At 35.8% G+C, this 27786-nt stretch overlaps 1 protein-coding gene and 2 long non-coding RNA genes across 6 annotated transcripts in view; 1 reads left to right on the forward strand and 2 right to left on the reverse strand.

Moving 5' to 3' along the window:
* The window catches only part of LOC135771153 (alpha-2-macroglobulin-like), a 163034-nt gene that overhangs the window by 35497 nt on the left and 99751 nt on the right, over window positions 1-27786 (forward strand). For 2 of the 4 annotated variants that reach the window (XM_065281250.1, XM_065281255.1), the window contains exons 1-16: window positions 5714-5853; window positions 6085-6265; window positions 6379-6535; window positions 17389-17441; window positions 17543-17563; window positions 17730-17895; window positions 17989-18073; window positions 18196-18307; window positions 18397-18517; window positions 18875-18981; window positions 19075-19245; window positions 19338-19571; window positions 20663-20875; window positions 26461-26610; window positions 26840-26965; window positions 27096-27174. The exons of the other annotated variants lie outside the window; for them this stretch is intronic. In XM_065281250.1, the coding sequence (XP_065137322.1) occupies window positions 5771-5853; window positions 6085-6265; window positions 6379-6535; window positions 17389-17441; window positions 17543-17563; window positions 17730-17895; window positions 17989-18073; window positions 18196-18307; window positions 18397-18517; window positions 18875-18981; window positions 19075-19245; window positions 19338-19571; window positions 20663-20875; window positions 26461-26610; window positions 26840-26965; window positions 27096-27174 (2059 nt within the window). In that variant the 5' untranslated portion in view covers window positions 5714-5770. Of the gene's footprint in view, window positions 1-5713; window positions 5854-6084; window positions 6266-6378; window positions 6536-17388; window positions 17442-17542; window positions 17564-17729; window positions 17896-17988; window positions 18074-18195; window positions 18308-18396; window positions 18518-18874; window positions 18982-19074; window positions 19246-19337; window positions 19572-20662; window positions 20876-26460; window positions 26611-26839; window positions 26966-27095; window positions 27175-27786 lie in introns of those variants that run through there. 4 annotated transcript variants of the gene reach the window in all.
* LOC135771163 (uncharacterized) lies at window positions 10022-14728 on the reverse strand. The gene is made up of 3 exons (XR_010542851.2): window positions 13695-14728; window positions 11392-11513; window positions 10022-11236 (listed from the first exon to the last, which is right to left on the reverse strand). It is a non-coding gene; the product is annotated as an uncharacterized lncRNA (long non-coding RNA).
* Window positions 25102-26043, reverse strand: LOC141282518 (uncharacterized). Its single transcript, XR_012337213.1, has 2 exons — window positions 25681-26043; window positions 25102-25585 (listed from the first exon to the last, which is right to left on the reverse strand). It is a non-coding gene; the product is annotated as an uncharacterized lncRNA (long non-coding RNA).

Here is a 27786-nt window from a genome sequence, read left to right on the forward strand (position 1 = left end):
TGATCCGTATGGATCACAACCCACGGTTTGGCTCGCATGTGATTGCCAGATTAATACGCAAATTTAAATAGGAAAAGTTTATCATTTGCACGTGTTTCAAAGGCTTGCAAATGCTAACACTCAAGTGATTAAAAACAATTTAACCGCATATAAAAGGCGCTAAAGTGAGCAGCCCTCTGTACCCACATGTGGTTTAATGTGCCCGGTCCAGCTCCAGTCAGGCACGTGCCCAAGTGTAAATCTTCTGGTGTAAATCTCAAGTTTAAATTTTAACAGTTAACTAGTGCAATCCTTTACAAAGACAATCGCGGCAAAAACGGTTCTATAATGTAGTTACCCAATTTACGCTTGTAAAAGCGACGAAGCAGACGCAATGACGCGTGCACGCACGTATTCATGTCCGCGCGCGTCTTTGCGTTCATTCACAACCGCATTCAAAAGACGCCACGCGAGGAGTAAAGGAAGTTTCTAAATAACAATGCTAATCTTATTTTGACTCGATCATTATTGGCTTCTGTAGATAGATATACATCAGAAATGTTTTGTGCAAAGCAGGGAAAGGGAAGAAGAAATGAGAGATGATGAGTTCATTAAGGGAGGTAAGTCAAACTACATCCTCACCCTGTCAGGTCTCAAACATTATCAAACAAATCTCAGGAAAACCTTTTGTCAAGTCTGTAGAATTGCATTGTTGCTGAGAAAATCAACATATGTATACTGTTCTGTGTTTTCAGATATGAAATTAATATTTAGTTTACTAATATTTAACTCTAGGAAACTAACTTACATAACAGTTAGCAGTAACTATGACTGAGATTATTTAGTAGCAGTCATAAAATGACTGGTTTCTTAAAATATTCTTGTAAAAATATTCTTGTAAAAATAAGTTATTAATCATTGCTATCATTGTATAATGTAGAAAATATTTCTCTGCTGTCCTTATTTCCAAACATGTTATTCCATTTATGCATCCAAACATGTTAATAATGTTAGGTATGATGAGGATTATATGTATCTTTCGCAGTAACTATTGCACTGTAGAATAGTGGCTTAAGCAAAGGATATTGTTTAGAAGTATTGCACACTTCTTGCACACATGGAATTTTCTGCTTGGGGCCCCCATAGACCCTAGAATCGCCTCTGGGCCCAGATACATAGAAAAAAATCAATTTTATTGTGATAAAGCACGCATGAGCAAGAGATGTGCGAGTATGCGTGCAGGAAAAGCATATACAGGCTACTTCACGAGTGAAAAAGACTCAAAAGCACACCTCTGCTCAGCACAAATGCAGTGACACATGCATAACCTTTTGTTCCACACTCATCGTGAAATACAGGTAGAAACTTGGGTAACACTTTATTTTACGACCCGCAAAGTACCGCGTAATTATACCGAATTTACAGCGTACCTATTTGTAACAACAGGGTACCTCTACAGTACGTACTTGTAGGTATAAGGGAATAATATTTTAAGTTTGGGGTAATAAGGGGGTAAGAATATGAAGAATTATAAATTATTTATACTCTAAGTATTTTATAACAACAGGGTACCTATTTTAATATTACGTGGTATGTATGACTTAGTCAAGTCTATGGGGAAATTATGTTTTATTTTTTTTTATTGTGAATTTTTCATATTGACTACTGAATGTTGTATACAGTCAATGTCTACGAGCCACATCGGCAAATAAATATAACAGCACATCACTTTTATTTTAGTAGCCTATATTACTTGCTTTTAATAACAAACGTCCAGCTGATTTAATGTGGTTATCTTTTTTTTAAGGTAAGTACAATAAAAATAGCAACTTATTCCCTATTTACCAGGAAACTCCTATATTTGCGGACATATTTGAAGTGGTGCTTTGCAATTTATTTACTGTAAACACAAGTATTTTAGCCAAATATAATTTATGCAATGGCAAACCAGAATGAAACAACAGCAGATGGGTATCCAGCTCGCGCTAAAGCAAAAGACGACTACATGCGTAGGCTACTGCGCAGGTGTAGAGCGCGCGGCCGTCTGCAGGAGGTTTGCTGGAACGCGATCCTGAGGTGAAATTTCTTTAAGAGGTTTTAAAAACGTTCTACACTGTGGAGTACGGCTGCGAGTGATGTCAGCAGGATCCGCATGCTGGATAAGGTGACTGGTTTTGTTAATACAGGACTCACGCATTTCAAACAATGTTTTTTCAAGAAAGTTGCCAGCTAACGGTAGCAGGTTAGCTAGCACATAAGCTAGCCTAAAGTTATTAACGTAACTGGCTCAGAAAACTCTGTTTCTGTCAAGGCACAGTGAAGAAACATTTACTGAAGGCTTTCATTTATGTTTTTTATATGTAATCCAGAACAGAATTTGTGAGACGACATCAACTCATCATCCGAGTGGACAAGAACACCAACAGAGGAAGCCAAGCCGCAAAAACAATGAAAAATTGTCACGACTTTTTATTTTAAATAAAAGTTATGTGATAATAAACATTAAGTGTTGGCTTAATTATAATGTTTTAAAGATGTTTTGAAATAAGTTGTTTTAAAATAAAAATAAAAATATTCTGTATGTTTATGGTATTTACCCTATAACATTTATAACAAGAGGTGAACAAAGCACCCCTTTATTTTACAGCCCGCAAATATGAGAGTTACCTGGTAAATACACAGAACAATCGGGAAATAAGCCCCACTTTAATTTACAGCCCGCAAATATGAGAGTTACCTGGTACATACACAGAACAATCGGGGAATAAGCCCCACAATTTACAGCCCGCAAATATAAGAGTTACCTGGTAACTCGTATACATATACAGATCAAAGAGGTACAAGTTGCTATTATTTTTATTGTGTGTTATATTTTATTTGCCGACGTGGCTTGTAGACATCAACTGTAGGCTATACAAAACACTTCATCAGGTAAGTAGCAAATATGAAAAAAAAACATATTACCCATAGACCATATTACCCATAGACGTAAGTCATACATACCACGTAATATTACAATAGGTACCCTGTAGTTATGAAATACTTAGAGAATAATTTTCCATATATTCTTACCCCCCTATTACCCCAAACTTAAAATATTGTTCCCTTATAACTACAAGTACGTACTGTAGAGGTACTCTGTTGTTACAAATAGGTACGCTGTAAATACTGTTTAATTATGCGGTACTTTGCGGGTCGTAAAATAAAGTGTTACCGAAACTTATATAATTCTGCTATAAAGACACCAGAAAATATAAAAATCATATTCTGTCGGATTAATGTCATCAAAATCTCATCTTTAATGTTGTCTAGTCTATATGCTTGTTGCATCTCACAGTAAGTTTGTTTCTGCAATATGAACATGAGGGTTATGTGATTCCCATATAAACCCAGCCCACAGACAATAACCAACTTACAATGTTGTGTTCTGGTGGGTGATTGTTAGTTCAGTTTGTTAGATGAGTCTCAATCATAATCTAATGCTTCCTCTTTGTTTCTCATTTAGTTTTTTTGTAAGATGACACATGCTGAAGTTGCAGTACTTTAGTAATTACATTTTGTAAAAATACATCCTATAAAGGGTTTGCAAGCAAACTTTGGGTTTGGGAAACACCGGCTTAAGGTAAAACCAAGACCTTTTATTTTTTACACAGAAAGATTCTGTATCATTTTGAATAAGACAATTGGCACTATTAATTTTTTTTAAAACATTACATTTTGTCTTTTACCAATTTTATGTTAAGCAGTTCAAAATAAAATATGTCTGGTCTATATATGTCTCACTTAATTGTATATACTCAATTTTACTGTTGTGTAATTCAAAGAAAAACCATAGGCAGTGTTGGAGCATGGGGCCCTAGGTCTTTGGACTTTGCTTAGGGCCCCCAAAATAGTATATACTCCACTGTTTGTGAGCAAAACCCAGTGTACTACATGTCCAATAACTTTAGAAAATAACTTTATTATAAAATAAAATAAAATAACTAATATTTATTGCTATTATGTTGTACATGACACTAATAAATTAATACATTGAAGGATTGTCATTTTCTTCACAGCTTCATTCAAATGCATCACTTGAAAAAGAGCGTGGTGTCTAAAGATGATCATGTTATAGTTTATCTAAAAGATGTGAGATGAGAATTGAAAGCATTTGTGTATTTTCTCTTGATTTGTTTACATTATTGTTTGATTATGTGATTGACTAATTGTTTTTGTTATTTACTCATCCCACAGGTTCCAAAAAATCCTTTTCAAAAACCAGATTCAATTAAAACAGACAACCTTATCTTGCATTTATTAAAACTACAATTATTATTTAAATTATTAGCTTACATGGTTTTTATTTTTTTAGAGGCATTCAATTCTTTGAATTTACATTTAGACTTCTACTTTGATGCTGGTATAAGCTGTGATATCAAATTCATAAATATAATTTTGTAAATTAAAATGCGTTTGATAAAATAGCAATTTCTAGTTTAAAATAGTTGTACCACCTGACACAGAAAGTGTACCAGTATTTGAGTAAAATCTACAAACTTTCCATTCTGCCATGAAGACCACCTGGGGTTTAGTGGATGATATGATGATATGTTTACGGTTTATATTTGTTAACTTAATAAAATGCCTAACAACGCCCCTTAGCTGTTATAAAATGCACTGGTAACCCACTGCTTCTTGGGGCTTATTGCTTTAATACAGGGTCAAAAGTCAGAGTCTATATTTATGAAGATGTGTAAAAGTGTTTTTAGAAGACAAAAAGTTTATTATTTCTTTAACTACCCCATTATGGTTTGGAAAGCTGTTGACTGAATTAAGCGATGCTATCGATTGACTGCAAATAAAATGAAGTAAAAATAACATTTTAACATGCTTTATTCACTTTCATAAAACAGTTACACGTTTTTTTATTGTATGCACAAATAAAACTGCGGTGTGTTTTTGCTTAAGCTGATCCCTTTCGTAATGTTTCACTGCTTTAATTTTTCAAACAGCCCTCTCAAACACATTTTTTTTAGTTCAAATATAAAAATGTCTAGATATTAGTGCAAGATGTAAAATTGCTTTACCGTCATAGTTAAATGATTAATCAGATGGTCAATACAGATGTTTTTGAAGGACCTTGTGATGTGGAGAGAAAGGACTCTAAAGCAGAGATAGCAGTTAATGTACTTTAATTAGCTGGCCACAGGAAAGTCAAAACGGCATCAACTTAGGACTATGAACAGAAAAGTCTCCAGATGTCTGGTGAAATGAGAACACAAATATCCTCTGTGGCTGTGCCAAACAAAAGGGCAGCGGGGTTCACTGGGTTCCCGGAGTGAGCAGGAAGATGCCGGCCACAGGCAGAGACACCACACAGGTAACAGTCACAGTTGCACTCGAGTCACGGCTCTGTGTATGACAATGGATGCAGGGGGTAATTCCAACAGCTAAAAATAGCGTTAAATCACGGAAAGGACAAGACAGGGTTATTATCGAGGTATTTAGCCAAAACACGGGTGACCATGTCTGCATAGTCAAACAATCTGACAATAATGACAAAGACAGGAGTAGATGATAAAGCCAAAGTTAATGAGAGAAGATGAGGGAAAGGTGGAGAGAGGGAGAATGGAAACAGCTGTGGAAATGGATAATGAGAACGTGCGGTGTATGTATGTGTGGGTGTTTATGTAGAGAGATAGAGAGAGAGAGAGAGAGACCAGATCATGACAGACCTCCTTTAGCATGAGAGTCCCTATAAAAGAGACAGTCCAGACTCACTGAATGATCTGAATAATCGGTCATCATCATGGCTCTTAATGCTGGTTGTTTTTGGAAAGGACTTCTGCTGTTCTTTCTCCTGCTCATCTCTGTGAATGGACAAAGCAAGCCGTAAGTTACTAAATGATCTCTACAGAGGAACATTGTTTATCACTGTTTTGTACGTAATTTCACAGTATCTCCTGTAAGCTATTTTTCAGAATATAAGGAAAAACTACTAGATAATTATTAGGCTTGGTAAATTATTAATACAAAATAATGCCTGTTCTTAATGATTATATAATTGCACATTGGGCAGTAACAGTTTGGCGATTTGAGTTTAATGACAGTATCTCTCGACAGCTCTTTCACGGTGACATTTCCTGCAGTGATCCAGTCAGGATCTGAAGCTAAACTGTGTGCAAGTCTCCTGAAGCCCAATGAAAGTCTTGTAATGACCGTTCATCTAGTGAAGGATGACCAGATCACAATATTACTGCAGGAGAAAACAGATGAAGAGTTTCATCGCTGCTTCAACTTCAAGGTTTGACATCAAAACAATCTGCATGATAATAAACAAGATCATAATGTATGTTTGGTGCACTATCATCTTATTTCATTATTGTAAATGATGTGTTTGTGATTATTTCTCATCAGGCTCCAATGCTTAAAGGAGAATCAGTGCAGAAAATAAAGGCTGAAATTACAGGGGAGTCTTTCAAGATGACTGAAGAGAGAAAAGTTATGTTTAAACATTATAATCCTTTGACCTTTATCCAGACTGATAAACCCATCTATAATCCAGGACAAACAGGTAAGCTTTGATTGTTTCAAAGACTAAACCTTAGTAAATAATGCAAAGCTCTCTGTACTGTAAGATCAGTGCAGTATTGGGGTCGTGGTCAAAAATATTATCTTATAAGTTAAGTTAACTGTACTAAAATACTGGCTTCACATGGCAGTAAATCATGAATAATGCACTGTTTGTTTGTTTGATTAATTTATTTAAAGACCTCAAATATTTGGTGAATACAGATGAAAGGATTATAAAGCAGGCTAATGCATGTACAAACCTATTATAGTTTTTCTCGGTTGCTTAAAGGGACACAAGGCAGCATTTTTATGTTAATAAATCATATTGGTAAGTCGGTATATGGTTAAATGACTCATTACCGGACGAATGAAGACTCTCTCGCCCGCCCCTACAATCTGTAGGAAGAATACCCCACTTGCAAGTTCGCTGTATTCGACCAGGTGTCCTTCAGTCTCGCAAAGTCTCAGATATCGTGAGAAGCAGGATCACTTTACGGCAAACAACACAGAGGCAGGCGAGCGAAACACCGATAGCGATTGTTGCAAATGGCAGAGCCGGGGAAGAAGCATCGAAAACCCTTGATGGGAGATTCCAAGAAACGAAAAAGAGCTTCAGACATAATATATATATATTAGGGTGAGCGTGCCATTCTTCCCGGATGCGTCCTGGCCAGGATTTCGGGTGCGTCTTCCGGAAGTCATATTTGTCGACCGCATACGTCATAGAGGATTATTATTATTGTTATTATTACAGAAAAGCAACAGTTATATATATATACAGTATATTTATTTATTTATAATTATATTATTCACATGCCCACTCTCCCAATAAAAACAAAACACGAAAGCAGTAGTTTGCCTCGTTCATATCAGTCGTTCACGGTAAAAATACTATTATGACAACACAATAAAAATAAAAAATCAGTTTGAAAGGAAATATTACTTACCTAAGACATAACTGGATTGGAAATAAGCTGATAAACTGTGTTTCGAGTGGGGGAGGGACAACAGTTCGTTTTTACGACAGTGTGTTTGAAAGCATTTACTTCCAGACACTATGGGGAGCTCGTAGAGAAATAATACGCAGACTTGCCTGGTTTCCCTTTAAACACATTTCTAGAAACTATTCCTCATATTCACAAAACAGTATAAACACAAATCCATAACCCCTCACCCAATTCTCCAAACATCCTATTTTCAGGTCAAAATGAAGCACTACACTCTACACAAACCAAACCAAACTTTCCCTCAGACATCACACAAAAAATAAATATATGTCTATCTACACTGTAAACCCGAATAAGTTGGGATTACTTAAAAAAATTGAGGTAATCAGTTGCCTCAAATCTTTTGAGTTTTGATGATCCTGATTTTAATTATGCAGAACTTTTAAGTTTTGAGTTTCTGGTTCTCATTTATGTTAATTGGACCTAACTAAAAGTACTAAGTAAGTTCACACAAACATCTTAATTACTACACAGTTATATTTTGAGTTCTTGCAACTCAAACATTTAATTTACTAAACTTGTGTCAGGCATGAAAACGGGTCAGGGGTGAAAAAGGTGAGAAGGGCACTCGAGGGGCGATGTGGCCTCTGATGGGGCCGCGAGGTGGGAGGACCCCCCCAGAATAAATATTATGGCCTCATTAGGGAACATGCTGTAACTTAACTTATTTATTCTTCAGGCATGTGATTGGCAAAGGACAAAAAAGAAGGAAGGAACGCAACATCCCTCCATGTGCGCAGAAACAAAATGCACACCATAACATACGCAAAAAATACATTATGACCATTATTTCAATTATTTAATTCTTTCAAATTTAAAATGTAAACATTTAACTAGTGACAGAAACCATGTTTAATTAAATGGGTTGATACATGTGGAAAGCTGTAACAAGTAGCATTCCCTTACTATTTTAAATCTGCAATAGTTTTATTTTGCCATAATCTGACCATCAGTCGCAAGGCCATACAATTTTAAGTTGGCCTTGCAATAGGGTGGACCTGAAGGCCTACATCTAATTTAAAATGAATTAATTTTACAATATAGTACTGGTTAAATCAATTAAATTGTGGTTTTTGAGTCATGGGTTGAATAATGTGGGAAAATAAAATAAGAACAGATCAAGACATTACAAGCATATAAAATAGAAAAGAACAAAGTTACAAATAAAGTAAGATCTAACAGTATTGATTAGGTTGAAAAAACAGTATCAAATTAACATAACACTGTTTTTATTCTATAAATTAAATATAATTGATCTTTTTAAAGCTATAAAAGTGATTTTCCTTTTGTCTTTTGTAGTTTGATTAACATAATGACTCAAACATATGCATATCTTATAAGACGAACTGTCCCTTTAACAATGGAGAAGCGATCACTGACACATGATCAACTGCTCACTTATAATAAACGACTGTTTTTATGAGAATACTTTCAGAGACTGTGGTATTACAATATAGTTTGTGCGTTTATCTCCTGTCAAGCCCAAAAAATATGCGTTTGCTTTGCGTGATTTTTGAAGCGAGCGTTGGGCGTGGGCTTTTGAGTTTGTGCGCTTATGCGCACTGAAAACAGTTCACTTTAGCATCTTTAGTCGCTCAAATAGTCTAAAATCGCTTAAATGTTACTGTAAACTTTCTTATTAGCAGTATTAATAATAGTATGTTCTTATTACAGCATTTCATGCAATATTTTGCAGTTTCACCATATTTACATTTAAGTACTTACAGCCGGAGACCAATGACTTACAAGCGAGGAGTACGTCCATAATTCGTTCCAATCCCTTCCAACAAAATATTTTAGGTCACTTTGCAGTGTCAGTCTGTGTAGATATGTTGTTTTAATTGGTTGATGCCTTACAATTCCACAATGATAGTTTTACAGCGTTTTGTGTTGACTTAACGTGCCGAAGGCAGTCGCTCTACGCATCTTCAACAAGCTTGTATGACGAAGAACACAGAAATGCGAATGACATCACAGTAGCGCGAGAGCCGTTGGAAAGCAGACTTCCTTATGGCTTCTCGATTCACTCTCGTGATACTTTGATGTCACCTGCCTGCCTGTCGGGTTTTGCAACGCAGCATGAACTCAAACAAATATAATGTGTGGGATACATGTTGGATGACAGCGAAGGGCGCGTCTACAAACAACGCGCGCACCCCCCCCCTCCCCACCAGAAATGTTTTCTCATCGAATCTACATGATTCACGTGGGTCACCTTTTTTGGCTTCAAAACGGCGAATTTCGCCGAAAGGTGAGGGATTTTCATGCCTGTTGTGTATTTTGAGTTCTTGCGCCTCAAATATTTCATTATCTAAACTTGTGTATTTTGAGTGCTTGCAAATCATATGTGTCATTTACTATACTTTTCTATTTGAGTTCTTGTAAAGCAAATTATTTATTTTCTATATCAAGTTAAATCAACTTCTAAAATCTTTATCAAAATGGTTCAGCAATTTCACAGAAACACATGACATGTGTAATAAAATTTTGGCAATTTATTTCACAAAAGGATTGCTCCACAGCAAATTTCATACATTTAAACTAGCATGAGACAGTTGCATTAAACATCTCTCTTAAATTTACAAATGTGATACAATCTGCAGTCAAAAATTAAAGTCTGTTTAGCAACCCAAGGGTAAGTAAAGTTACCCTTTTAATGGGTTCAAGGTAACAAGGTAACAAAACTGTTTAACAGCATTTCATATTTTCCAGTCAAAAATTAAATTCTCTTAGCAACACAACATACCTTTTAACAGGCTCAAACTGTTTAACAGCATTTTATAAAATGAGAAATGAGCAAGGAATGTTAAACAGCCAACTTCATATATTAACACCACACAGTTCCATTAAACATGACAATTTCTTAAACTGAACCGCTTTGTTAATACAATAACTTGTCAATAAGAACTAAGTAGATACAAGTAAAAAAATCAAAGTAACATCAGTTAGATAACATTTAAGTAACTCTTTTTGTCTTTTGTGTGTGCTGAGGTAGTACAAGTTATGCTTCACATCAACTTGTTCTTTAAAGAGTAACTAAACCCTAAACCAACTTTTTTTAGTTAATGATCTGTAAGAATGAGGCTTTATTAGTGCTGTTCATTGATTTTAGTAAGTTTTTTGACATTTGGATATAAAGTGTTTCAATACTACAATATATGGTGTAAAACGTCTGAGTGCTGCCCTCTTCAGGTTGAACGGTGGCTACTGCAGTTGAATTTTCCTATTGGATGTTGGGTCCAAAAAATGACTCGTGACGTAAGCAGGTTCAAGCTCACCACGCCCTTGTTACGATCTCACCACACACTTAGTTCGTCCCCTCTATCTCCGTTGGGATCTGCCCACTTTTCTTGCATTTTTCAAATATTGCAGTGGGTGGAGTCAGGCTCTGACCAGGGGTTTAGTTACGCTTTAAGGTTTGCAGGCTAGGAGACAGTTTCCCCATCTTCCATGCCAAGCAAAAGTTTTTTGCACAAATACCAATTTTTTTGCAAGTCCTTTAGGAATATGTACCTGAAAAGCATACAGGAATCCAAACAGGACAAGAAAGGCATCTGGAAGTTGGTTGTGGGTGGTGACCAATTCGTCCTCAAGAACAACAGAGAAATTCACTGCATTTGGGCCTTAGAGCTGTAACGCACAACCATATATTGCTCCAGTGGCTCTCTCTCAATATGCACTTCAGAATGTTCAAGCTAAAAAATCAGAAACAAAAAAGATTAAGAACATGAAAATGATGCTCCCAGAATTTAGTACATCACTTAGGAATTATCCGTTACATGGCTTCTACACAGGTGACTTTTGAGTTCACCGAATGTGTGAAACATGCCGGGGCAATCAGGATACATACATGGAAGTGGACTTATTTTTGAGCAGTGTCTATGTTCTAGTCTGTGGTGTCTGAGGAGGTGGAGTCTTGAACGATTCATCTTTTTACACCCTGCACTCCCAGTCTATCATCTTATTTGAAATCTGAAAAGAAACATTTACATGGTTAAACATTATGATTCAAACAGTAATAGCAAGCAGGATCTAAAAATAAACAGGTAGCAAACGCATTGCAACCATTCTCTCTCATTAAAACACATACATTGACAAATGCAATAAAATGCATATTAATAGTATACATATGTGTCTCATTTACATCTCATTGCGTGATATTCAGTTAATCACTTAAACAGCCATGTGCACAACGATTCACATTAACCACTGTTTATTACTTTTAGACCAGTCACTTAACACATCGACTAATAGTATAAACACAAACTAAAAATCCTGATCAATACATATAAAACTTGCATTGCCATAACCTTAATATTAGGGGTGACCCCGAATAGTCGAAGATTCGATGCATCGATAGGAGAAGCCTGATTCGACTACCAATCTCATAGTCGAATCGTCGCAGATGTGTTATGAAATGAGGATCATTCAATTTTGGCCGTATGGGTGCACACATTATCTGATTTCACATATAACAGCTTTCTCACAATATATTAATATACTGCATATTATGATAATGCTGCAAATAATATATGAAGTAGCAGCTTTCAATAAATATTTTTAAAATGCGTTAATAAATCCAACAACCCCTGTGACCGGGCTACACGTCCATAAGAGGTTTCTATGTTATTAAAGCCTTGCCTCTTTGTTTCGACATTTAAAAGACAAAGCTGGCAAATTAAACTATGACTTTCGTTCTTTTAATAATTTCTTTATTTTATTTTATTTATAAAACACTTTGGGTTATCTGATTTAACTATTTGGCTTGTGTTTTGTTTCCGTGCACTTGAGGCATTTGCATATTTGTTCTGCACTTTGTTACTTCTGACCTTATTTTATAAAAAAAAATATTTATTATAAACGTAAATTCCGATCTAATTTAAGTATGTAAATTTTGGATAGCTTTTCGTTGTATCGATGTTGCGCTATTGCGTGCTGGCCATGCTTGCGCATGTAATTTAGCCGAACGGGTAAGGTGCTCTGCGTCTCATATTTAGGAGTTCATCAAACTAAACATGAAAAAACGGATGTTTTTCGACGAGTATAAGTTTTTAAAATGTATTTAAAACAGAGTGGCTATATTGTCTATCTTAAAGTTAAACTACAAAACAGGTAAGCCGTTTTTTTATTTCGGTGATGAAACGGAAACTAGTATCTGCACCGAACCTATTTCTGCCTGACACGAATGTCTTTCTTGTGATTTAATATTATGGTCAGTCGGTGTTCACTTTCAAATGATAGCAAAGAGATTCCTGAAATAAATAATATCATCCGGTCTTTCTGTATCTAAAGTGAATACAGAGATGATCAAAGTCAAAGCAAGCAAGCAAGCAGGTATTTCTGTGCTAAATAATAACGCGTAGTGTCTATAAAATCATTAATTTTAGTGTTTTTCTTGTTATAAATTAAAGTTTAATGAATTGTATATAAAGATAAGTTTTTATCATTTACAGTCACAATCACAAATTATTTGTCATTTCTCATTTGTCGGGTTTGACTGCTTTGACGCGCTATCTCCAAATTAAATAAAAACACTTAATTGTAGCCGGAGTTTCCAAGGCAGGATCACCTTTGTTATTTTTTTAGGTTTAGTTATCAAAATGTATTTTTGTGTGATGTTCTGTAGATCGTGGCTTTAAAATGTTAAGAGGAATAATAAAACAAATGTTGCCTTACATTTTACCTTAAAAAAATATATATATATAAATGCATCGTCAGTTTTGTCTTCGTTTATTACTTGAAAGACAGTTTTGGTCACTTTATCAGACAGTTGTTTATGTGTGCTGCTTGTGAAAGAAAATAAAAGTTACCAATTTGTACCTGGTCTGGCCCCCTCCCAACCCATGCACACAAACATAGATGATTCGACTATCGGAAGATTCGAAAATTCTGATTCGAATATGTAAATCCTTAGTCGAGGACACCCCTACTTAATATACACATCATTAGAAATAATCATTTAGACCACAACCATTACGCTCAAGTTATCGTCACATGGGGGGGGTTCACGTGCGCCATGCGTGACATACTTTTCATTAAACACAGTTTAGCTACTTTTTAACAAATTAAGTGCTTAAAACAAACTCATAATAATTCCCACAACAGTCACTGAAGCATTAAAACAATAAATAATAGGTTTTCTAGGGGTTTTACCTGCAATAAGGGAACAGGTATTAGAGACAAACAAACACGCTGAGTTTCCCTCGAACAGTGTATTGTTCTATGATACTAAAGGAACGCGTGCTTGACCCTAGTCACCTGTCCACACCCCCTACTGGAATCTTCCAGTACTGCAGGCACTAAATTCCCTAGCCAAATATGACATTACTCACAAAAGACAGCAACAATGTGACAATGCATCTAACAATATTATATCAACATCACATCTAACTGTTAAACACAATTACGTACATGAAAAGTAAACATAATAACATAATGGCCTTTAGAATTGATACATTGAGTTTAAAGGTGATACTTACAGCACCGGATGAAGCGACCAATCCGTCATCTTGAGGAGAAGAACTCAACGCAAGCAGCTTACGTGAACACGGATGACGTCAGACGCAAAATCTTTAAACTGAGGGATTTTAAGTTGGAGTACATTAAAGAGACAGTTAGTGCAAATTAAAAAACAACATGTATTCATCTAACTTAAAAAGTTTAATTTTTACAAACTCATAAATAGCTATAAGTTCTACATACTCAACAAGGTTAATTAATTTGAACTAATTGTAATTATTTAAGTTAACAGAACTAAATACAATTAATTACTTTGAGCATTCGGGTTTACAGTGTAGGAAATTTGATGCGTTTCTTTATTACAGTAGCATACAGGAGGAGCATTGCTTTTTAATCACAGTGTCTCTTCAAATCCAGCGTTCTTCTGAACATCCAAACATGTAGCAACTGTTATGATTCCCTCGTTTAATAGGAACGATGTCTCTCGACGAAAAACAATGGCCCGAATACGGTACGGTTGATGTTTAGCCATCCTTGCTGTAACTTGTTATGAAAACTCACTGAACTACGTATTATGTGGGCGCGGTCTCAAGTTGAAGAGCTCATGAATAGTAATGACCTCGATCAATTCCACGTCACACTGATAAGCTTTTCTAACTGACCTGATTTCTCCGCTTATTTCTTTTCAGTGGCTAGAGCTGACAGAGGAGGTGGAAGTTAATTTTCACATTCACGACACAACACAAACACATATGGACCTCAATATCACATATCAAAAAATACAAGTAAAAACGGTTTTATGTGGAAGGGCCTCTTTAAGTGAACAGTATTGAATACTAGTACTTTCCATATGACCACATGGTGTAAATGCTAAGTAATGTAGGGATTTGTGTGGAGAGTTTTGCATTGTAACAGTTCACCAAATCTGACTCATGTGTTAAAGCAGGGGAATAGTGTTTATAGTGCAAAATGGGTTTGTTTTTTAACAAAAAAATGGTATTTCTGAATGGCCTGTGGGCGGGATTTAGCAGACTGATGCAAAAAAAATTAAATGAACATAGTATGTGGTGGGAGTATTTGGTTACAATCATTGGGCCCTATTTTAAAGGAAAACTCCATCATTTTTTATATTTTACTATGTTCTTACGTTAACTTAGACAAATGAATACCTACTTATCTTTTTTTTAATGTGTGCACTTCATCTTTGCACAGCGCTTCGTGAATGTGTTAGCATTTAGCCTAGCCCCATTCATTCCTTAGGATCCAAACAGGGATGAATTTAGAAGCCACCAAACACTTCCATGTTTTCCCTATTAAAAGACTGTTACATGAGTAGTTACACAAGTGAGTATGGTGGCACAAAATAACACGTAATATGTAACATGCAAGTGTCGAGGTGTCCTTGAGCAAGACACCTGACCCCAGCTGCTCCCGACGAGCTGGCTGGCGCCTTGCATGGCTGACACCACCGTCGGTGTATGAATGTATGACTGAATGGTTGAATGTGAGGCTGATTGTAAAGCGCTTTAGAGCAGTGGTTCTCAAACTTTTTTGGCTGAAGTACCCCTTTTTATGATTTTTTCAAGCCGAGTACCCCTTAACCAGTCAACAACATTTGATTTTGAGATACAGCGAAATGAGAGTGAGACAGTTATTATATCTGATGCCCCAGAGCAGGTTTATTGCTTATTAGTATTCATCACGAAACTGGTGGTATTTTTGAGGCTCTGGTTTGTTTATTCTTTTTAGCATCCTCTTTTAAGAAGCCATCTCTCCTAACTAAAATTATTTCGCGCAGACCCTCCTCCTGATTCTGGATTCAGGTCTCAATACTGTTAATGATCTTAGTACTGAAATTAATTAACAAAATGTTTAAACTTATAGCAGCATTAACAATATAGCAAAGTAGGCTATAAACTGCAAGCTACAAGTTGAATATGGCAGTGTTAAAGATAAGTCTGCTGGCCTCTGCTACTGCAATGGTTAGCGGTGTCAGGTTACAAATAAGTGTGCTCAAGCTTTGTTTATCCACGAGCTTTGGTCCGCAACGCAAACCTCCGCGGATCTCGCGCGCGTCTCACCAAACGGACAAGGCGTTTAGTCGAAGCACCACGATGCTCCATAATCAGATTTGCAAACATGCAATTAAACATACATTTGAACAAATATGGCATAAAGATATATTTAAATAGATTCACATTCATATTAAATTGAAAATAAACCTTTGTATTATCGATTTTGTGTGGATTACAGCTGCTTAATGAAGTACATTTAACCAAATAAAACTCAAACATATTTACATCACTGACAGATGTCACTTACTTGAATATATATATACACGCACAGCAACACCACAAAAGAAAGTAAACTTTAAGTATGAAATGATAACAGGGGCAGACTCCGTGAATCTTCGTTGCTGAAGCTGCTGAACTGAAACCTTAGCGCATGCGCCAGAAAAGATCAACAGGTTGAACTCGCACATGCATTTTGTACAATGTGCTTTAAATGTATGATTTTTTAAATGCATCTTTGTGTAGTCCTAATGTCATATAAAAATACTATCATCATGATTTACTGATTTTATTGATGTATTCCTAAATTTCAGTTTCCACTCTCTCTCACGTACCTGCAGTACCCCAAAGTACCCCTAGGGGTACGCGTACCCCCATTTGAGAACCACTGCTTTAGAGGGCCATAGGTCTGTTAAAAGCGCTATATAAATGCAGTCCATTTACTATTTACCATCCTGTAATCGGCCCACATTTAGTTCAAACAAACACAATAATTATTTTTTTACATTTAGTCCTTCAATTTTTCATATTTAAAAAAAATGTATGTGCTGCTGCGCATCCATGTGTGTGTAATGAGCAAAGTGTACAGGATTGTTGTCCCATTTATTGGCATATATTACTAACACGCTCTTTAAATAGCAAAAACAATATTGCGCCATTGACTTTAGAACTGGTTGTTGTCGTTCAATGACACAGTCAATATAGGCAGTCAAAGGGGTAAAGGGGTTATTGCGTCAGGCTGAAACTAGCAAAAACACTTGTGTCATATCATGCACTGCATTGCACCAATAGGGCCCATTATCTCATTGTTGACAGAGTTAGCATTAGCAGCATTTTGCATCTGAACTCTTCATATAAAGCTTTAGTCATTAATAATAATATGTACTGTACTATTTATTTTTATTGTTGCTAGGCCTGTTGTTTTCTTAGTTGGGCAAAAGTTTCTTTAGGAAAGTTGCACCAATAAGCGGCTTTTTTTGCAAAATTACGCTCTTTGAGTAAAAACAGGAGCTATTAAGGGACAATGCCCTGCTGACTGTAAACCTTTTCTTATATAAGAGCTAAAATATCAGTTTTATGCATTTCTGTTTTCACAGTGAACTTCAGAATTGTTACCACGGATACAAACTTTGTACCCCTTGATCAACAGGTCTGGAGTGTTTAATATAGAAAACAAATAGTTGATTTTAAATCATTGTGTAGCATTGTACATATGAAAGATTGCTTAATTACTTGCTTTTTTGTTTACAGTACAGTACAGTGGTGCTTGAGGTAAGAACTCAAATGTCCCATGTAGTCATCCACGAGACGTATTAAAATCTGAATGTCAGATACTTGATTATTCACATATAGTAAATATCCTTATTAAATTATGTTCAGGATGTATAGTCAGAATATAATTAAATATATGCACCATGTCTTTTTTGATATTCAACAGGACAGTCAAAATAACAGGATCGGTCAATGGACCAATATTTCCTCAACACGATGGATTTTGCAGCGTTCTTATGATTTAAACCCTGAAGCACGTCAGGGCACGTACACACTGAAGGCCCACATTGGTGAAAGACTGATTTCACATTATTTTAAGGTGAAAAAGTATGGTAAGTCAAAACAACAGACCTGAATATTTTTTTTTAAACATAATGAATTTGTCCATACAGTATTTGACTATAACTGCTGCCCTCGACTTCTAGTTTTGCCCAAGTTTGACATAAACGTAAATGTACCCAAGGAGGTCAGCATCAGTGAAGAGGAACTGACAATTGAGGTTTGCGGAAAGTGAGTGGTTTTTATGCAGAACATGATAAAGACGTTCATTTACAGGGAAATTTATTCATTTTATTTAATTCATACTCGGCTGTACATCAGTTGCTTTTGATGCTCTTGTATCTTTTCCACAGATACACTTATGGACAGCCTGTACCTGGTAAATCTTGGGTAAATGTCTGCCGTCATTTCAGAGATGTCAACCTTAAAGGCACGGATCCGCTGTGTTTGAATGAAACTACTGAGGTTTGTAATGCAGCACAAATAGTGACACAATCATCCAATAAAATGTGCAATCTTTAATCAATATGTGTGTATTTATTTATTACCATTAGATGAAAGAGACAGGCTGTGCCACACATACCGTCAACACATTGCAATTTCTAAACATGACATTAAAGCATCAACTGAAAGAATCTCTTGATGTTGCGGTGAAAGTAATAGAGGAAGGAACAGGTGAGCTGTACAGATCTGAACATCTGATTGATAAAGTATGCAACTAAGAATGACTAAATAGGGCTTTTAACATTTTATTGAAAAAACTGTGAAAAGTTATTATTACTGATATCTGTGCCCCTGCAAACCAGTCATTTACATTCTTCATAATGTAAAAAACATTCTGTAAACATACAGTATAACCATACTGCAATATTGTTGATATTGACTAAGGCCATGTCAAAGATTAAAATTAATGTGAAATCAAACTTTGATGCTCCCAATATTATACTTTAGCCTGGATTTCTGTTTTATTTTAAGTTTTTTGTATTATTTGACTAAGGCATGTGTAGTAATCATACATTTGTTGCTGTACAGAAATTACCATGGAAGAATCTAAAAGTATATCTATCACTTATGAAATTGGCAAAGTCACAGTTTTAGGCCCCAAAACATTTGAACATGGATCAGTTATAGAAGGACAAGTAAGTCAAAAAACTGTTTGTCTTTGTTCAACACCATTAATATGTGCAAATATTGTTGATTTATTTGCACCATTGTTGATTTCTTTTCACCAGATCAAGGTTATAGATTTTAAAGGAACACCAATTCCAAACAAAGTTGTGTATCTCTTTGAGGGGGAGCGCTGGTCCCCAAATCTGCTCTTTAATCTCACAACAGATGACAATGGACTGGCAGCATTCTCACTTAATACATCTAGTCTGCCTGAAGGCGATTTAAGTCTAACGGTATGATATAGTTGTGCTAATCCAGTTTAATCTGATGTTCTTTAAAAACTAATTTCTTTATTTATTATTATCTGGTATTTATTATTATCCAGGCAAATATACATCCAGATTTGCGTTATCAAAGCCACAGGACACCTTTCTTCTCTAAGGAGGGAGTGACAGTTCGTCTGTTCCAGCCCAGCACTCCACACACCCCAACATTAAGTGAATTAAGTATACAGGAAATTAAAGATCCCTTAAAGTGTGATGCTGAGCTTCCAGTAACCATTCATTATCATTTCATTGGAGAAACTATTAATAACTTCAACACTGACATCGTCTATATGGTGAGTATCAATACTACATGTTCATTATCAGTGTAGAGTTTCATAGAAATCTTTTTGACAGTATTAACCCTCAAACGCTCCTTGTTTTCTGTTTACACTTCTGGCCCTTGGGGTCTATATTGAAAGCATAATGTTAAGAGAAATATACATTTTCAATAATACAAATAATATATCATTGTTTTTGTTTACTTCTCATCTATACAATAAAGCTGTGTTTTGAGAGATTTTAAGTACTTTTGTACCCGTTTACCACTAAATTCCTCAACTACACCATTGGCTTGCCTGAAAAATATAAAATTTGAAATGTGAAAATTCACATAAATTATGATGTAAATTTGATCTAAATTGTTTTTAGATATTGATATTATTGTTAGGTGTTGAATAGGTGTTGAAGCCATGGGTTCTTAGAAAAAACATAAAAGAATTACTGTTTAGGAATTAAATCATTTTGACCAGCAGATGCCCATAGAGACCAATTCATTTTACTAGATATGGACAACTGCTCAAATCATTCCTTTAGTGATACATTTTGGGAATTTATGTTTATATAAGCATTAGAAAGGACATTAAAATAAATTTTATTTCAAATGATATTTTTTTTATAGTTTTTGATGTATTTTAAAATGTCTGTTTTTAAAAATGCCACAGAAAATTTGACTGCGTGTATGTGTTTGTGTGTGTGTGTGTTTGTGTGAGCATGTGTTTTTTGCATTGATTTGTGCACAAGTACCAGGCCTTCATTTCTGTGTCAAAATTTTCTGATTTATGCTGGATTTATTGATATTTATTTTTTGACAAATGGAAAAAGAAAAATATTTTTTTTTTTTGCATTTCCCATTCACTTTCAATTGGGGTCATATTGACCCCAAGGGATAGATTAATAAAAACATTTCAATCAAGCCCAGTTTTTTTGTGTATGTAAAGATAGATTATTTAGGAAAAGTCACAAAGTTTTATATCTCTGAGATGTAGGGAACTTTTTTTTTAACCAATGAAATGTCGTTTGGGGTCATATAGACCCCAATGACCATTTAAGGGTTAAGTGTCCACACTGGTCAGTTTGTTAACAGTGTGTTGTGTGTTTGTTTCAGGTCTTGTCCAGAGGTGTGATAGTTCATCATGGATACGAGAAGGTTGAAGTGAAGACTTCTAATGGAGCAGCAAGTGGCACAGTGTCATTAAAACTGTCTGTTAAAGCAGATCTGACTCCAGTAGTGCAGATACTTGCATACTGTGTTCTGCCCAGTGACAATGTAGTTGCTGCGAGCGAAAAATTCAACACTGAAAAGTGTTTTAATAACAAGGTACTGTACATATACCGCACTATTAAAATGTTTTGTCATTTTTAACATTTAAGAAAAAATTGGATCTGAGGGTGTATGTTATAGGGTTGTCGTTATTTCACCTAGATCTGATCCTGGCAGTGATGGGAGTTATGCGTTACAAAGTAATTCCACTACTTTTAGCAGTAACGAGCATGTAACTAAGTATTTTTTTAAATCATTTAACGCAATTTACAATTACTGAAATTTAAATAAGTTTGTTACTCGCGTAACTCTATTTTGTAAAGAAATAACACTTACAGACAAGACATTTTTGATCTAACGTCGCAGGATCGTGGTGGGTGGCACAATGAATCAATAAACTTCATCATGGCTGACAGTGCGTATAGAATGAACATGAATCTAAACGGGACAACATACCTTTGTTTAAAAATTGTGCGCGAGTCATAATCCATCCGATCTCCTGTTTGTAAATTATCTATTGAATCAGTGCCACGAAGTACCTTGTTGAATCTGTGCCATGAAGGATTAAAGGGGCAATAAGTAGGATTTTAAGTGTTTTATTAATCAAGATCAAGGTCTTTATTCATAAATATGTCCTCGTTGGTGTCAAATGACCTCTGCCAGTGATCTGATCTTAGAATTTCTTCTCTTTCCTTACATTGAACGGGTAAGTTCAAAGAGGCTTCCATATCGTTCCGCCGTATTGATAAAATATAATAGCAGAGAGGGACAAAAAGCACTTGCCTACCAACGCGTTTCCACAACGCGTTTTTATTCAGAACACGTGAACCAGCTGCAACGGACAAGGAGATCAGTGATTACATAACCGTAGTTGCAACACGCATTTGAAAAGGGGAGGAGCTAGTAAGCACTGTTCCTTTGAATGCAAAATACAATTCCACCACTAGATGGGGTAGATCCTACTGATTGCCCCTTTAAGGCAGTTCTGAAGGCAAAAGAGGGTCCAACCCGGTACTAGTAAGGTGTACCTTATAAAGCGGCCGGTGAGTGTATATTTTCAATGTAAACATACAGAATATTTGTCTAAATGGTCTAAATGATATACACAAATAAACTAAGCTTACATATTAAGATAATTTCAAACCAAAATATTCAAAGGCTGAATCTAAAGCCAAATAGGCTCCTACAGTATGTGATATTTGAGAGTCTTACGTGTATCATTTTATTGTTTGACTGTTCAGTACTGTTCATATTTACATTTAAAAAGCAGACATAAAAGTAACTTAAAAGTTACTTTCCCTAGTAACTAATTACTTTTGATATACAGTAACATTTAGAGTAATTCAATTACTTTTAAAAGAAGTAACTAGTAACTGTAAGTAATTACTAATTTTCAGTAACTTGCCCAGAACTGGATCCTGGATCAAACATTTTTGTTGGTCTTGGATCAACGTTTTAATCAAAGAAACCCCAGGTTACCCTTAACTCAAACCCTAACCATTACTTCTCAAATTAGGTTAAAGTAATAGTTTAAAAAGAATTTCTTAAAAGCCTCTAACCCAAGGGGTCATTATAGTTGTGCGCCGTCGTCCGCATCGACATGCAAACACACATGCTGAACGCTGGTAGGCAGTATCTACATGTGTAACCACAGTAGCAGCGCGACCGTCAATCAAGAAGCATCTTGGCCAGTTTAACCCACAAACGAAGAAGAAACAGCAGCTTGTTGTGTATGTTTTGAGATGACCAGCAGTGATGGTATGAATAAAGTAAGTAGTAAGTAAAAAAACAGTGACTTTTGTTGCAGTGAGTTAAATCACTCGTCAACTTGGCCCATCTTTGTTCTCACTGTCGCAAATGGAAATACCTATGACATAGTTTTTTTTACCAGACGGGAGGGTTTCTAGTGGACCAATCACAACGCCTGTGGTCCGTGTACAGTAGAACTTATGCCCTGTTAAAAACCTCTCATCAAATAGCAGTAATCTATGATCACCGTCTTGCCTCATCTTTAGGAAACCAAAACATTTGTTATTTTAGACCAGGTATCTGTTCCAGAGTTCAGATTAGAGACTACTCAGACCATTAAACAAACAGAGACCGGAAGTCTGACTCCAAATTTAAATAATAATAATAATAATACTGATGATCATAGTTTAACAATAGTTATTTTATAATGATTATAATAGAAATATAGAATGATGATACTTAAACTGAGGATATCCATTCTTTTTCCAAACTTGTAGAATTGTCGTTGTGTTCTGCTGAACACAGATAAAGATATAAAAAAAATATTTATAGCCAAACAGATCTTAATATTTCAAAATTTTCTACAAGTTTGGAAAAACTTGCGGATGAGTTAATGATGACAGAATTTTTATTTTTGGTGAACTATCCCTTTAATTATTTAACTCTTTCCCCATCAGCGTTTTTGTCATTTTTCCTTAAAAAAGTTGCCAGTCAGTGCCAGCATTTTTCATGATTTTCACAAAAGTTAAATGCCTTCCAGAAAATCTTCTTCATTAAATATATAAAGATACAATATATCAAATGAAAGACCCTCTGCTTTCAAATAAACAAACAAAAAATGTTCATTAGTTTTCTTTTTATCACCTCTCAAATATGTGTAGGTTTCTTCAAAAACACAACCTTTTGAGCAAAAACCTGAGATAATTGCATTTTTGTTGGGGATCAGATTCACAGCGAACCTTTAAACGTTCACGGACATACAGCTGTTTGCCCTTTTAAAAGTTGCGGAGGAGTGCCACCTGGTGGATAATAATGGTATTACAGATTGCCAGAAATACTTGTCAATAAAAAAAAGCTTCTCTGCAAATGATGACGGGAAAGAGTTAAAGGAATAGTCTACTCATTTTCAATATAAAACTATGTTATTACCTTAACTAAGAAGAGTTGATACATCCCTCTATCATCTGTGTGCGTGCACGTAAGCGCTGGAGCGCGCTGCGACACTTCGATAGCATTTAGCTTAGCCCCATTCATTCAATGGTACCACTCAGAGATAAAGTTAGAAGTGACCAAACACATCAACGTTTTTCCTATTTAAGACGAGTAGTTAAAAGAGGAACTATATTGTATATAACAGCACTTTTGGGAGTACTTCGACTCGGCGCAGTAACACTCTCCCTCTCCCATTATGAGAGGGAGAAGGGGAGTGGATTTTTCAGGCGAGTTCAAGCATAGACATCATATAGGTAGACGCCCTATCGACCGCTACTGCCTACTGGCGCGGTGAGATATGGGGCCGCCATCTTAGATCGGTCACCCGCTCCACTCAGTGTAATCTGTATGACTGGTGGAATGAGCTATCAGCGCATTTAATTAATCATATCTCAGTGAATACCGAACAGATTTTCACGCGGGTTTTTTTTTGCTGCAAAGGTCATTCATGGAGCTATGATATAGGACACATGGTTCGGCGTATTTTAACCCCTTATGTGCCGCAAATCCCGTTTGAGTGGGGGTGACAATGTGATGTACATCTTTAAATGAATATTTCTCTGGGATTCTTTGGGCTAGAAACCTAATCTTGGTCTTGTTTTAAAGAAGACAATTTAGGGTTTTTCACAAATGAGTTGGAACGTAAAAATAATAAATATAAATACTTTTATAGCCGTTTACCTGTATTTTAATATATCAAATTATGCAGTAACATATTAATTTATAAATAAAATTACATAAAAGTTAATGTTTCACACAATAAATAATGTTAACATGAAGCAATATGTCTCAAGTAGTTGTGATCCAAATCACAAAAAAATGATGTTTGGGTCACAATTTTAATGGTTTTACCAACAACTGCCACTAGATTTTGCCACATACTCTTGTACTCTTGTATACTCACAAACTAATAAATTACTGTCACCGCAATATTATTCATGCAAAAAGATTTTGAAATATTAAAACTACATTCTGAGAGCTTTCCGATGATATATAGCTTGCCATGATTTTTTAGGTTTAGAGTAGGGTTTTAGTGTTATATGCAAAAACAAATTTGGCCTACCTGTGGGCCCGTAACATTTTTAGAAACTGACTCTCACTGTGTCATAATTTTCCCCAAATGGTAATGAAATATGAAAATTATACTATTTGAGCTTTCCAACAATATATAGTTTGTCAATATTTAGGTTTAGAATCTTAGTGTTACCAACACTAATGTGGACAGCGCCACTTAATGTTCATAGTAGGAATGAATGAATATTCACTAAACAGTAATAAAATATTCTGATATAAGATATAAAGTGAGTCCAAAATCAAATATGTGGTGTAGGACATAAGATATTTTATAAATCACACACTATAAATATGACAAAGATGCAGAAACAGATAGTTGCAATAAAATAAGACTTTTTAATATGGTGAAGAAACAATTTAAAATGATTTGTAAACCCCCCCACACACTCACACGCGCGCGCACGCACGCGCACACACACACACACACACACACACACACACACACACACACACACACACACACACACACACACACACACACACACACACACACACCCCTGTCCAGAGCTTCTTTCCCGTGCTCCCTTTCTGTAGTTAAAGAGAGGTGAGTTTGGCAACATGGTGGAGCCTTATTTTTAAAAACACAGACACAACCAGTGACAACGAGTCAGACTGATAGTTGTCGATTCCAAACCGAGTCTCCTCAATGTCCTCCCTACGAAGGAAAACATCCTCTGTTCCTGTTGACATCTCAGCTTTTTAAAGCTCGGTGGATCACGCAGCTCACAGCACCTTATAATAATAATAATAATAATAATACACATTTATATAGCGCTTTACACAATACTCACAACAGAGAAACTCTTGTAATTATTACTTTACTTTACCCCACTCTCCTTGCAGGGTGAACAGCGGCTGGTGCAGTAAACATAGCCTAGCGAACGTTAGCTGGCTACGATTTCAGTACAGTAAAATCAATAAGCTGGCTCTTTCTCAATTTTCTGGTAATATTCTATTCACAAAATACAACCAATAGTACCGCGATGTTAAAAAGTACTTGTGAAAATAATCCTCCGGGCTCTATTTGCGATCGTCCGCCGATTAGAACAGGAAAATGCTCCACAGTGCTCTGACATCTTATCTGCTGCCATGCAACGAAACTAGGAGAACGACCGGTTTAAGATGGCCGCCGTATTTCTCAGTCCCCAGCGGCCAATAGGGCATCTAGTCTTCTATATGATATCTATGAGTTCAAGTACTCCCAAAAGTGCTGTTCCGCCATACAATATAGTTCCTCTTTTAAATCCGCTTAGAAAAGCGCTACGTTTTATTATCAAACTTGCTCGTAAAACTACTCGTCTTAAATAGGAAAAACGTTGATGTGTTTGGTCACTTTTAACTTTATCTCTGAGTGGTACCATTGAATGAATGGGGCTAAGCTAAATGCTATCGAAGTGTAGCAGCGCACTCCAGCGCTTACGTGCACGCACTAAGATGATAGAGGGATGTATCAACTCTTCTTGGTTAAGGTAATAACATAGTTTAATATTGAAAATGAGTAGACTATTCCTTTAATGTTTTTTACAAATCCTAGGCAAGACATCATATTTGACATATTCTTAATCATTATATATAAAATGACACAATACTCAATTATGTTGTTTCAGGTGTCTCTTCAGTTTTCTCCTGCCACAGCAGTTCCAGGTGAAGCAAACACAATACAGCTGTCAGCTCAGCCTGGTTCACTGTGTGCTCTCAGTGCTGTAGATAAAAGTGTTTTCATCTTGGAATCAGGAAAGCGTCTGGATGCTGATAAGGTGTAGATGCTTTAAAGTGGATGTATAGTACATGTATATTTTTTCCCATGTCTTTAACATGGTACAAAGTATTTTTTTTTTTCGAATCTTAAGTTCTTCCGTCACTTAATCCAAGAACCAGTTCTGTATTAAAGTCTGATGCTGAAACTAGACACACACAGACTAGAAGTGTTCTGTGATAAAATGTTACAAATCAGAGTGATAATGTTGGATCTTGCTCCCATGACAGATCTTCAACCTGCTTCCAGTGCAGTCAGTCTCACATTATCCTTACAATGTTGAAGATGAACAGGGGTGTTTGCATGTGAGACCCCGTCAAGTCTCGGAAACAGAAGGTGCCTATGAAACCTTAAAGGTAACTAGTGGCTGTTATGACTGACAGTAATGTTATTAATAATCAGGAGGGTATTTACATGCATAAATTAAACGCTTGTTTTGTTTAAAATGTATATTTGCATACATTTTGCATTTTTACTGTTTGACAGAGAGTGGGACTGAAGATGGCAACAAATCTGGATATTCAAATTCCTCAATGCCTGACATTCAATTATCACAAATACCATGGTATTGGCACAGCACATAAAATATTGTTATGCTCTGTGTTGTTTAAAGGGGACATATTATGAGATTTTTTTTAAATGTAAACTAAATCTTTGGTGTCCCCAGAGTGCGTAATTGAAGTTTTAGCTCAAAATACCACACAGATAATTAATTACAGCGTGTTAAAATTGCCAATTTGTAGGCCTGAGCAAAAGTGTGTCGTTTTTGGGTGTGTCATTTAAAATGCAAATGAGCGGATGAAGTTTGCACTGATCACAATGATGGTGGTTTGTTGCAAGTGCAACTCAATTGTGCTGTGAATTATTTTCTCTCTCTGTTTCTCTCTGCACTAAATGGCTGTGCAGGGGTTGGATCGTGCAGATAAAGGGGGCGGTATTGTCCTATTCTGACATCACAATAGGAGCCAAATTACAATGACCTTTTTTTTCACATGCTTACAGAGAATGGTTTACCAAAACTAAGTTACTGGGTTGATCTTTTTCACATTTTCTAGGTTGATAGAAGCACTGGGGACCCAATTATAGCACTTAAACATGGAAAAAGTCAGATTTTCATAATGATTTTCTTTAAATATGAAGGGAATTTGTTTTGAAATAGTGGCTGATATAATATGAG

The sequence above is a fragment of the Paramisgurnus dabryanus genome, chromosome 8 (genome assembly GCF_030506205.2).
Source record: "Paramisgurnus dabryanus chromosome 8, PD_genome_1.1, whole genome shotgun sequence".
In the NCBI taxonomy this organism is placed as follows: Eukaryota; Metazoa; Chordata; class Actinopteri; order Cypriniformes; family Cobitidae; genus Paramisgurnus; species Paramisgurnus dabryanus.